The 13,100-nt window shown below is 39.0% G+C and overlaps 1 protein-coding gene across 7 annotated transcripts in view; it reads left to right on the top strand.

Moving 5' to 3' along the window:
* The window catches only part of CCDC178 (coiled-coil domain containing 178), a 124,094-nt gene that overhangs the window by 24,035 nt on the left and 86,959 nt on the right, over positions 1-13,100 (top strand). For all 7 annotated transcript variants that reach the window (XM_088675451.1, XM_088675445.1, XM_088675449.1 and 4 more), the window contains 4 exons: positions 799-960; positions 2,904-3,017; positions 5,518-5,663; positions 8,693-8,852. In XM_088675451.1, coding sequence (XP_088531577.1) covers positions 799-960; positions 2,904-3,017; positions 5,518-5,663; positions 8,693-8,852 — 582 coding nt within the window. The remainder of the gene's footprint in view (positions 1-798; positions 961-2,903; positions 3,018-5,517; positions 5,664-8,692; positions 8,853-13,100) is intronic.

Here is a 13,100-nt window from a genome sequence, read left to right as displayed (position 1 = left end):
GGATTACACTGACTATTTAGATCCTTTCCTATTTGGGTTCAGATCTGGCCATGGTACAGAGTTGCAGAAAGTAGAACAAGGGGAGGGATACCTTGTTCTTCTGTCTATATCTTTCTGCGGCTTTCAAGTCCACTGCTATTTTTCTAGAAAAAAAGGGTGCCAGAACACATCACAAACACCTCCCTTGTTCTCTTATATACAGTGGTACATCAAGTTACAGATGTTTCAAGGTTACAGACGCTTCAGGTTACAGACTCCGCTAACTCAGAAATAGTACCTCAGGTTAAGAACTTTGCTTCAGGATGAGAACAGAAGTTGTGCTCTGGCTGCGCAGTGGCAGTGGGAGGCCCTATTAGCTAAAGTGGTGCTTCAGGTTAAGAACAGTTTCAGGTTAAGAACGGACCTCCAGAACGAATTAAGTTCTTAACCAGAGGCAATGGCACCCACCTGAGAGGTGCCAAAACTGAGTTCCGGTGAGTTCCATCTGAAAAAAGCCCTGCCTTTAACCATGGTATTCTCCTGGATCAGCTCTGTGGAATAGGAATTGTGGGTAGTTGTGATCCTACCCTTGTGGTGATGCTATGGGGTCTATTTTATCCCCAGTACTCCCCAATGGGAAATGCTTGGCATGTACAGAGCCTTAGAAACTACCGTGAATGTCAAAGTTACATTTTTATCCAATAAAATAAATTCTCCCAGTTATATATTTCTGAAGCAAACAGAGTATTGCTGGATTTCTTCCTTTGCTTTTGCATTTGAGCTACTTCAGTTTACGTATTTTCCTTATATTATAAACAGAAAAGGGTTAAAGCACTGCGGACTGATCTAGAGAAAAAGTCGAAGGAATTTGAGAAGTTGCAAGAAAAAGTTGAGAAGAAGTTAGCAGACTTGGACAAGCTTGTGGCTGAACAAGAGGCACTGTTTAAAAAAAATGATGAAGCTCAAAAAGCTTATTCTAAGGTAAGTTAAAACTGGCTGCACCATAGTGCCGACTCTTTCCCCTTTTCCTATAAAATGGGAGAACTTTGCTAAGCTTCACTGAAAGTGGAGCCATTCAAGTTGGCATTTGGATTAATATAACACACAAATCTCTTGGAAGTCCCACTTTTGTTGTAACTATACAGTTTTAAATATAATAGTATGATATAATTTAAAATCACGTAGAATAGCTGATAGGGCCAGTTGTAATGGCCTCTGTAAAATGAAGCGCACACACAACTAATAGTATTTTCAAAATAGCATGTTAATGGCAGTGACTAATGCAGTTTGCCCTTCCCCAAGAAAAATTTAGTAGAAACAGTGTGACAAAGAACAACTCATTAGTCTTTTGGAGGCTTACTGGGGGTGTGGCAAGAGTTATATATCTTTGTCGTTAACTCTATGTTTATTTTGGTTCAAAAACTTGGAAACAAAGTTCATGAAAGCATCTTCATAAGTAGATGATAAGCCAACATTTTTTATTTTTCCTTATGTGGTGTTCATAAAACAATTTGCTGCACACATTTTAATTACAGATGTTATGTTATTATTATTAAAATTTCTATAACATCCTTCCTCCGAGCATCACAGGGTAGTTTACAAAATAAATACACACAAAAATACACAACATAGTAACAGACAAAAACAATATTAACTAGCCAGTAAAGTGGAACTGTTGAGTTTCCTCAATGCATGTATATTTTAGTGGCAGTATAGTGAAATTTTGTATTAAGAGAAATTCTAAAATGTGCTTCAAACAGTTCTAATGACAACCACCAAATTGCCTTGCTTTATTAGAAGTGATGTATATTAGAGGTGTGCATTGGCTTTGTGTACTTGCTGAATAATGAAGTGAATAGGGCGTATTTGGTTGAGGATTTCTCATTACCTGTAAAGAAGACATTTCAGTTCAGATCAAGGACTCCCTAAAGTTCTGAGTCACTCTGTGAACTTAAGTGCCTCCAAAACACTATTTTTTTAAGTGACTGCTGTATTTTTTAAAAGAAATACTGAATACGATAAAATAAATAAATACTGAAACTAGCACCCTGAGATTGAGTGGGGAGGGATATTCATTTTGACTGATAGGTCTTGGTTTTAATAGTGATTTATTTTCCCAGAGCATCATGATTTGGTGGAGGGATATTGACACAAAGTGTTTCTTTTTCATGTGGGTCAATGCTGTTTTTCCACCAGCCCTCCCACTATGCAAATCAATGGAGACATCTCCCATCCAGGGAGAAGAGGCTGCACTCCCACAAAACAACAACAAAAACCACCTCTAGGGAAAGGCTGAGGCCAACATCCACCAGTGGCCATTGGAGTAATAGGGTCCTTCTTGAGACATGTTCCCAAATCAAGCACTTCCTGTGGATCCATGCGGTTTCTCCCCTGCCGTCAGCCTGTGATTACTTGTATCAAAACAGTAAAGTCTGTAATTGTGTGAGCAAACAATGGCAAGAGAGAGGAGATCAAGCTGCACCTTACATTCTCTTTGTGGGCAACTGTACAGATAGAGCCTAGAGGAAGAGGGCAAGCAGTGATAGGTATGAAGTGAGAGCACTAATGGACCCATCTCTGAGGGCATCTTGCCAAAGGACCCCCCAAAATCCAGTGCTGCTAGCACTGATGCAAGCAACAATCATTTAGGTAATTTGAAAGGGAGGAATCACTTTTATATGTCTACAACATATAGATCAATGCAACTGTTTTCTCTACTTAATAGTATCTTGCCATCTATCTATATGAATATGATTAAAATGTATTACAAATAGAATTGTATTGAAAGTTATCTGTAAAGAAAATAGGCATTCATGCATAAATACTGAGGTTCAAAGAAAGATGTTTAACCATTAATACATTGTGCATGTAACAAGTGGGGTTTTATTGCCAGTTCTTTTGTCTGTTTATATTTTATTTTTTAGAAAATTATCCAGTTGAATGAGCAGCTTCAGAAACTTGATGGAAGGGAAGCAAAAAAATTGGAAGAGCTAGAAGCACAGAAGAAACATTTTCAGACCTTATTAAATGATGCACAGGTGAATGTCTTAATATTAGCACTAACAGGTTCTATTTACATTAGATTACCATTCTTTGATGGTTTACTTTGAAAAGCTAGCTTGTGCTTTCTGTTCAGTTACTTTGGCTACACATGGAATTTCTATATGCAGACTTTTTCACTTCATGCTGAAACTAACAACAGGTCCATTGCCTTGGAATGAGGTAAAGTGCAAAGAGAATTATATTGGGGTCATTGAGAAACCCTTCTTTATTTGCCACTCTAGCTCTTATTGCTTTGAGGGCTTTAGAAAAGGAAGGGCAAAAATCAAAATAAGGAATAAAACGGGTCCATAATAGAAATAGCCTGCTGATTGCACCTTTGCACAGCAGATGGCATCTTTTTGTAAATTATGGTGTATGGTTACTATAATAGTTACCAGTTGCCTCTGCTACCAAGGAATCATTTTGGCTTTTGTTACTGAACATTTCATTTATACAAATGTGCTTTTAATTATAAGCCTGTGTACAAAAATGTCTTATTTGCATTATTATTCCATTGATATTTATAGAAAATACCAGGGAGAAATTATTGAGTTCATATAAAGCAGGTTGGTTAGAAGCTTTTTTTGTTTAATGAAAGAAGTGGGGGTGGGGTTTTTTGGGGTGTGTGTTTACAATTATGCTCTGTCCACAGTCCTCAGTAAATTCTTCTCAAGCACTTAGATTTGAAAGCATCTTAGGAGCCAGGCTTATTGTAGATTGTTTCAAGGTTTTATAAATATTATACAATATCTAATAACAGTATGCAATGAAACACTTTCAGTAAATCTGTTGATTTGTTAAAGCATTTTTACAAGTGGGTACAGGAACAGGATGAGCACTGAGTTTCTGTGCAGTTTCTTACTAAAACATTTGGAGAGATTGCTCAAAAAGACTAAAGGATATATTTGGGAATGCACTACTAGGAAAGCAGGGAAAGCTGCATTGTGATTCAGGATGTCAGCAGGTTACTGTAATCTGTTGAAAACTACACTGGCAAAGGCTTTCCCCAGAGTACTCCATAGGGAGATTCCAGTCACAGTGGTCACCATTTTTTCTTTTAGAGGGTCACAGTGCTGGAGTCACACATGTCTTGTGGCACATGTCCTTGTTCCCAACACTGTAGGAGGAGGCCATGGAGGTATGTCATGAGGGAGGAATTGAAGCCGGCTTTCAGTACTCCTATTAGGATTCTGTCTTTTCGAGGGGCTTTACCACATGCTTGACATCAATCTCTTCCAAGAGAGGCAGGGTATGGATACTGTCAATTGCTGCGTCAGAGACCATGTTTTCCTGCAAGTACAGTGCTTGAGTGTGCTTTGCCCATCGTTTCATCTGCTTGCTACTGCTGTGATGATCTTTCCAGACAAGGTTTTCAGTGGTGCAATTTGCCTGACTGTTGGTCCAAAGGCTTTCTTCATGTCTTTCTACACTTGCAAGTGTTGCCAATGTCAGCAGCGAGTTGAATGCTTTATCCAGTTGTCATTCTACATCATCTGGCAATCCGCTGGGCCTCATTCCTTGCCTTTCTCAGTGTAACAATTGTCTTTTTGCAGGGCACACACTTGTAGTTCACTGGAGCCTTGCACTTTGTGCGATAACAGTCTCCATGCCCTCAGACCAGTCAGGGATCTGTTGCTCTCTTTAGCCAAAGGAGGATATATTTGTCTTGTAGATTGCCTCTTTGATGTGTGGCACCTTGTAAACACTAAGTCTGGGGCAGTTCAGTAGAGCTTCTTCGACAGAATAAGAGAAGAGTTCACAAAGTTCAAGTATGACTCTTCTGAAAGTGTTGTAAATAATAATTTAATGTATTTCCTTTGAAAATACAAATTGAATAAGTGTGTGTTTTATTTAAGTTTCTTGAATTATACAAAACAGTAACATTACAAGCAATAACAGGAGTGTAGATCTGTGATCTAATGCAGCAGCAGCATTCACATAGCCTGTTAGAACAATCCTGCAAAATTAGTATTATCATAACCATATTGCAGTTGATGGAGCTGAGACTGAGATATAGCGGCTTGCCTAAGAACATTTCATGAATTTGTGGTATTCATGATACTTGAACTGGAATTCGAAGCTTCACAGCTTACATTCAGAACCCTCCACACTACACCAGCTTTCATCATGTAACATAAGTAATGTAAAGACTAATGTATTTTGTACATGAGAGCACGACTGAAAAATAACATGTGTATTATTGAGAAAGGGATGTTGAGCAATGTGCTGATGTTTAAAAACATATTTTGGGAGTCTTAGAATTCTGGTTGTCAGTTCATAAAACACACTTGGGAACAGTAACTTTGATGTACAAGTTTGTGCCTTTACAGAAAAGGCATTATTCTCTTGCACTAAATGTTTCAACTGCACTTCCAAAAACAGTTCTATTTCTTGGGTATGCAATTTCATGCATCGTCGCACATAATTGTGCACTTAAAACACAATATCAGGATATCTTCCCAACTTCAGAAATGTATATATATTTTTAATTTTCAGGTGAAATATTTAGATATTTCGCTCCAGCTTGATGAAGTCAACAAAAATATTGTTAAATTCCAAGATGAAATGAATAAAGTAGCTGAAATGAGCATAGTAAAGGAAAAACAGCTGGCTGGCATAGAAGTAAAGGTAACAGTGTTAAGGTAAGACACTCCATTTCAATAAAGTTGTGAAGGTAATACATAAATTTAGTATAAATGATGAACTCTATATTGATGTATTACTAATACCATATTATCAATAAATAAGGAGTATTTTTCATTTTTTGTGAAAAAGCAGAAAAGGTTCATGATGAATATTCTTGTCTTGTAAATTGTATTTTAGGCATTAGAATTGCATGCCCCAACCTAATAAAATTCATGGTCAGTTGCATCTTTAATTAGTTGAAAATTTTTCATTTTGTTTGTTTGGGTAAATAAATGTGAGTTTTCATTTCCTGGGACTGATAAGTTCTAACATGAAAACAGAAGACATTCTGTTCAGCTAAAAATATGGCAGGCCATGGAAGCCTTGAATAACCATATGCTGCAATAGGCTTGATCTTTAGGGTTAAAGTGGGAAAAGAGAAAAAAGATTTTCTGCCAAGGAATTTTGGAGTAACCTCACATATGATGGAGCTTATGGAAAGAATTGTTTTTCTTATGCACAACTCATGTTAAAAGTAGCTCCTTGACTTACTATCTCATAAAGAATTGGTCTTATGTAGAAAATCCAAAGTTGGTTTATAACCTTTAAAATAAATAACTTAATAAATTAATAATAATAATAATATTGAAATAAGTTCTCTGTAGAAGTAAAACAGCATTGCTATTAAAGCTGGTATTGAAATCCAAGAATGAAACAACAACAAAACAGGTTACTGACAAGAGGATATTAGGACAAGGTACATAATTTACAAACTGAAGCATATGTCACGGCAGATCAAAACAACAGAATTATAACAATGCCTGAAGCAAATTTGAGTGACAAACTGTTTAGGGGGCTTAAATTTTTTTATGTCCCATGTCTCAATGTAACGCAGACCTGAAACTAAAAGTGGTAAAGATTGATTCTTTGACCTCTCAACTGACTTGTTAATTTATGCCTGATTATTACCTCCCATATTTTCCCCAACCATTCCGCATAAGAGGGTAGGTTTGATTGCCTACAATAACATGCCAATGAACCTTTTTGCAGCTATCAAATTGCTCAGAAGATCCTTGTGAAGATACAATGCACAACCTGCTTCCAACCAGTGGAGGAAGATAAGCTTAGATTTTTTTTCAACAGGGCATTTCAAAGTGTCACCACATTTCCATAATACACCTGGACAACTCTGTACTCCCACCACAAGCGGGGGAAAGTGTCCACTCTCCCACACCTATCCAGTACTAAAGGCTGTAGTGCAGGAAGGTTTTATGTAATCTTAATTGGTGTGAGATACCATCATACAACTCATGATCTTACATTGAGTTCAAAGCCTAATGGTACAAACTGCTTGCTGACTTCTTTTGAAACTTTAAATGCAAAGAATTTTGTTTTGTTTATTAAGAAACCCATACAAAAACATCTTTCTTATAAAATAATGTAACCTAACAGTAGGCTCGCTATAACAACACATATAATTAGGACCACACTTTTCTGTTTCACCAATGAAGAGAAACCTCTCTCCCTCCTAGCAGGTTGTGGTGTGGTGTTTGTTTGTTTGTTTGTTTGTTGTTTGTGTTTTGTGCACAATCTGATGGTTCTTTCTTATAGTCTCTTTGCAAGCACACATAGTGTACAAATAGATTATTTTTTGGTGGTTTTATATCGCGAAATAATATTGGGGAACACTGGGTATTAAGAGTGCTAACATGAATCATATACCCCAGTTTCCCAGTGGCCCTTCAAAGTATGCTTCACGCAGAGTTTATAGAAAAACAAAATACGCAAACAGAAGTTGACTTGGCTAAAATACACCACCAAGAGTTTAAAGACCAACCTAGCATGAAACCCCTTACTAGCAGTATACCTTTAAAGTATACAGAAGAAAAAACAAAAGGTTGGCTTTCTTTAACAGAAAAACAAACTGCCTTGGAAGAGACTTTAAACTAAAGATAAACACTCTCTCTCCCAGCAACTTTACATACCCACATTCCAATCCTCCCACTCAACTACCACACAAAATGCTTCCCGACAGAGCCTTATATACATGGAGTAGAGCCCATACCTGTGAGCAATTAAATAGAAATTACCGGCACCTGTTTTTCTTAAACAGACAGTATCGACATTAGACCGGCTCAAAAGCAACTTTGATTATTCAAGAAACTCAACATTTTAATGCCCCATTACACTAGCATTGCCTGCCTATAACCTTACTTGTCTTGTCTCTCATCACCTATACAGACATATCTGCAAATAAATGCATATGACAAAAATACCATAAGTCTCCAGTACTCGTTCTTGATTAAAAGACTAACCCTGAAAACCTTCCCTGGAACAGCCTACTGCTTGGGGAAGTGGAGAGTATGAAACAATAACTTTAAAAGAGAAAGTTTTGAACTGCATATATCAAACATTAGATAACACTCCTGAGCACACTTACGAGAGAGCAAGTCCCATTGACTTTAATGTGGCTAACTTTTGAGTAAGCTTGTTTAGGATTACAGGGTTAGAATACCATCCCTATGCTGATAAGCGCTGAATGGCCACATCTGTAGTGTGATTCCTTTTTCAAAAAGGTCCCTCTGGATATTTGTACCAAGATTTCAAGATGCAATGATTTGAAACTTCATATCATGAAGTATCTGGCATTGCTTGGACTGATTTTATTTAGTGGAGTGTGGGCATGGAAATATAACAGGCATATACCAGGAAGGAGAGTGCTCTTGTACTCAAATCCTGCGTGCGTGTTTCACACAAGCATGTAGTTGGCCACTGTGAGAAAAGGCTGCTAGACTACATGAACCCATAGCTGCCAAGTTATCCCCTTTTTTAAAGGGAAATTCCCTTATGCTGAATAGGCTTCCTCGTGAGAAAAGGGAAAACTTGGCAGCTATGCATCAACCATTGGCCTGATCCAGTGGGCTCTTCTTAGGTGCGCAAAAGTTCACCCCACAGTAATTTTGTGAGGTTTACAGGTACGAAAGGACAAGTTTCTTGGAAATAAAACAACATTTTATTCTAGCAATGATATTTTTTTCTCTTAAAGGGAAAAGTACGCTAGAATAAAGGCAAAGGAACAGAATATTCAAACATTAGTTGATTTTCTCCATGAGCGGCTGGATTATACTGAAAAAAAAATAAAGACGAATAACACAGCATTTGAAGAGTGTATATGGAAGAGACAGAAAGCCCTGAGGGAAAATGAGGTCTGTGTGGTTTGAGTTCTTTTTATTTTTTGAGAAAGTGTTTTCTTTCAAAAACCAACTGCCCTCTTGAATATTTCAGCCAAAATAGGGCTTTCCAGATGAAACTTGACTCATGGGGAGGTATCAGTTTCCAAAATATCCTGCAAGACAGTGTCCTTCCAGTGCAGGCATGAAAATTCATTAATCTGGCTAAAGCTTTGTTCACAAAAATGGAATGAGTGTCTTGGGGGGGAGGAGTTGGTATTGGTGATAGCAATTTTTCATAGTCCATTCACATTTAAGTTTGGAAGTTTCATGGTTCGTTTTTGTTAATCTTTCACTCTGGGATGTGAAAGCTATTTTTGAAGACAAGACAGGGTTTTTTGTGATAACACCAAGGCTCCCATCACAGAATAGAATCAAGTTGCAATATGCACCCAACATATACAGTAATTGAGACTTGTTTCTGGCTAATACCTTTTCAATGAAAGGTTCCAAATAAACTTAAAGATATTGGCAACAAAGTGGTTTAGCACATGTTTTGCATGTGTGAGATCTCAGGTATAAGAACCCTGACACACACATGACCCAACTGGATCAATTGCAGTTCCACATTTTGCTGATGAAGAACCATGAAACACACCAGCAGAAACAAATCCTTTAATTGTTTATTGACTTTAGAGACTAGGAGTTGTGGTTCTGATATGTTCACAGATTATTCTTGGTGGACTGGCTTGGGGTGCTGACAGATAGTTGCCCTGAGTTAATATGTAAGGTTGCTTTAAGAAAGAAAATGAGCATGTCCTCTTCTGCATCCCATCCCAGTGGACTGTTAGAATCCTGACCCTGATCCTGACTCTGGGTTTTCCCAGCCCTTTGCAGTAGCTTTTTTTTCAGGGGGTGCATGAGGGGAGGAGAAGGAGAAGAAGTTTGGTTGTCATAGAATAGAATCATAGAATCATAGAGTTGGAAGCGACCACAAGGGCCATCCAGTCTAACCCCCTGCCAAGCAGGAAACACCATCCAAGCATTACTGACAGATGGCTGTCAAGCCTCCGCTTAAAGACCTCCAAAGAAGGAGACTCCACCACACTCCTTGGCAGCAAATTCCACTGCTGAACAGCTCTTACTGTCAGGAAGTTCTTCCCAATGTTTTGTTGTTGTCGTTGTTTAGTCGTTTAGTCGTGTCCGACTCTTCGTGACCCCATGGACCATAGCATGCCAGGCACTCCTGTCTTCCACTGCCTCCCGCAGTTTGGTCAAACTCATGTTCGTAGCTTCGAGAACACTGTCCAACTATCTCATCCTCTGTCGTCCCCTTCTCCTAGTGCCCTCAATCTTTCCCAACATCAGGGTCTTTTCCAGGGAATCTTCTCTTCTCATGAGGTAGCCAAAGTACTGGAGCCTCAGCTTCACGATCTGTCCTTCCAGTGAGCACTCAAGGCTGATTTCCTTCAGAATGGATAGGTTTGATCTTCTCGCAGTCCATGGGACTCTCAAGAGTCTCCTCCAGCACCATAATTCAAAAGCATCAATTCTTCGGCGATCAGCCTTCTTTATGGTCCAGCTCTCACTTCCATACATCACTACTGGGAAAACCATAGCTTTAACTATACAGACCTTTGTCGGCAAGGTGATGCCTCTGCTTTTTAAGATGCTGTCTAGGTTTGTCATTGCTTTTCTCCCGAGAAGCAGGCGTCTTTTAATTTCGTGACTGCTGTCACCATCTGCAGTAATCAAGGAGCCCAAGAAAGCAAAATCTGTCACTACCTCCATTTCTTCCCCTTCTATTTGCCAGGAGGTGATGGGACCAGTGGCCATGATCTTGGTTTTTTTGATGTTGAGCTTCAGACCATATTTTGCGCTCTCCTCTGTCACCCTCATTAAAAGGTTCTTGAATTCCTCCTCACTTTCTGCCATCAAGGTTGTGTCATCTGCATATCTGAGGTTGTTGATATTTCTTCCGGCAATCTTAATTCCGGCTTGGGATTCATCTAGTCCAGCCTTTCACATGATGAATTCAGCATATAAGTTAAATAAGCAGGGAGACAATATACAACCTTGTCGTACTCCTTTCCCAATTTTGAACCAATCAGTTTTTCCATAGCCATATCCAGTTCTAACTGTAGCTTCTTGTCCCACATAGAGATTTCTCAGGAGACAGATGAGGTGATCAGGCACTCCCATTTCTTTAAGAACTTCCCATAGTTTGCTGTGGTCGACACAGTCAAAGGCTTGGGGTGTAATGTTTAGGTGGAATCTTCTTTCTTGTAGCTTGAATCCATTGCTCCGTTTCTGCTTCTCTGGAGCAGCAGAAAATAACCTTTCACCCTCTTCTATATGACATCCTTTTATATATTTGAACATGACTATCATATCACCCCTTAACCTTCTCTTCTCCGGGCTAAACATACCCAGCTCCCTAAGCCGTTCCTCATAAGGCATCATTTCCAGGCCTTTGACCATTTTGGTTGCCCTCCTTTGGACACGTTCCAGCTTGTTGAAGTTGTTCCCTGCACACAATGATTTAGCTGGATTCAATCATTTGTGTTTTGACTTTATCATTTAATTTGGGAACTGGTGTTGAATTGTTTGAAATAATATGTTTCTTAAGTAAACACAACCTTCTAAATCTACAGAATATGTATGTATTTGGACATGTTGTGTATGTCATGTCATGACTGTGCTTGCTGATTGCTGTCAGCTGTGCTCTTCCAAGGCTTGGTGATCAAATTGCATTCGTGGTAAACTTGTCTGTTTGAAGATGGATATGTTTATTTACTTAAGATTGTTTTGTTCCTCGTGATACTATACACAAAAGCATTACATGGCAAAAAAGGGCCTTTTGTGGTTAGCCTATGGGGAGGAGAGGTAGCATTCCAGTTACTGAGCAGCATATGAGGGAAAGCAGGGAGGAAGTAAGGTTCTTAATCTCATTGGTGTCCCTTGAACAGGACAAGACCAGCAAGGAAGGAAAGGGGTGGGATTTGATTTGATTTGCATTCTAATGAGAACTACCTAATCAGGGCTGTCTTAAGCATATGCGGCACCGGGGTGCAAATATTTGGCCGGCGCCCCCTCCCGGTTGCCCAGTCCCAGGCCTTAAAAATATACACACTTCTAAAATGTTTTTTTAAAATTGTAAAACACTTATGAGATGATCTGAAGATGGTCTGAAGATATATTTGGGTCTTTTCTAGCTGCTTGGAGGTTTATTCTTGGCTTCCAGTTTGTTGTTTGTCTGGGCAAGACACACCAAGAACCCTGCTTGGGATCGAACACTAAACCAAACCATAGCTTAGCTCTAGGTAAGCAGCCTCAAGATAGCCAGGGGGGAGCCAGTTAGCCATGATTTTTACTATGACTACACTTGCACTCTCATGGCTAACCATGGTTTGGATTAGTGTCATGTGCACACTGAGCCTGTGAACCTTCCACTGGGAGAGGAGTAGGAAACTAAGGAGGTCAATAGCTATGGAGGACTATAAATAACTGGAAACTGTGAAGTCCTGGGAAAGATCACTGTGCTGCCTATATTGCTCTCAGTTTTGTTACAAGTATCTACTTACTAGGTTTTTATAACAGTGCTTGCCTGAAATATCCTTTAAGTGCCCTTGGGCAACAAACTTTTTCGGAGTTTTCTATAACAAGTTCCCTAGCAAGAGAGTGGCGGTGGATATAGTGTGAAATGTGGAGCTTGAAGTACAACTGAACGAAAGGAATGGCTGAACTGAAAGAATTGTAGTTACTGTATTATATTTTGCTATCATGTGTATTTAGGCTGTGTTGATTTCTTTTATGGGCCCCAAAGAAAGAGGCTTTAAAAATAAACCTGTGCAGAGATCCCCTGTTCCCTCCAGGCTATTCTGTATGTGCAGGGTAAGGGTGACAAATCGTCTGGCTATAAAATTGTCTTTAATTAGTTGACTCAGTGACTTCCAACAGTGTGTTATGCTGGTATGTGGGGAGTCCCGTGCTACAAGATAGACTTTGAATTGTGCTCCTTGCTCCTGGGTAGACTTACTGTTATAGCAAATGTGTCTTACATGATGTCCTGTGGGGAGTGCTGGCAGTATTACCCAAATAGCCACCCCACTGTCTAGTTTTATTGGCTTACAGGAAAGCTATACCTACCCTCCTAAGGTATATGGGTGCCATGATGGTAATAACATTTAAAATGAGCATAAAAGGAAAAATAATGGGAAGGACAGTGGGAATTATAAAAAGTGAATTTGTCTACATCTGCACTGAAAGGCATCATATAAAAGT

This window comes from Zootoca vivipara, chromosome 8 (genome assembly GCF_965207765.1).
Source record: "Zootoca vivipara chromosome 8, rZooViv2.hap1.1, whole genome shotgun sequence".
Classification (NCBI taxonomy): Eukaryota; Metazoa; Chordata; class Lepidosauria; order Squamata; family Lacertidae; genus Zootoca; species Zootoca vivipara.
Note: the sequence above shows the minus strand (reverse complement) of the source record. Positions and strands in the feature narration are given on the sequence as shown.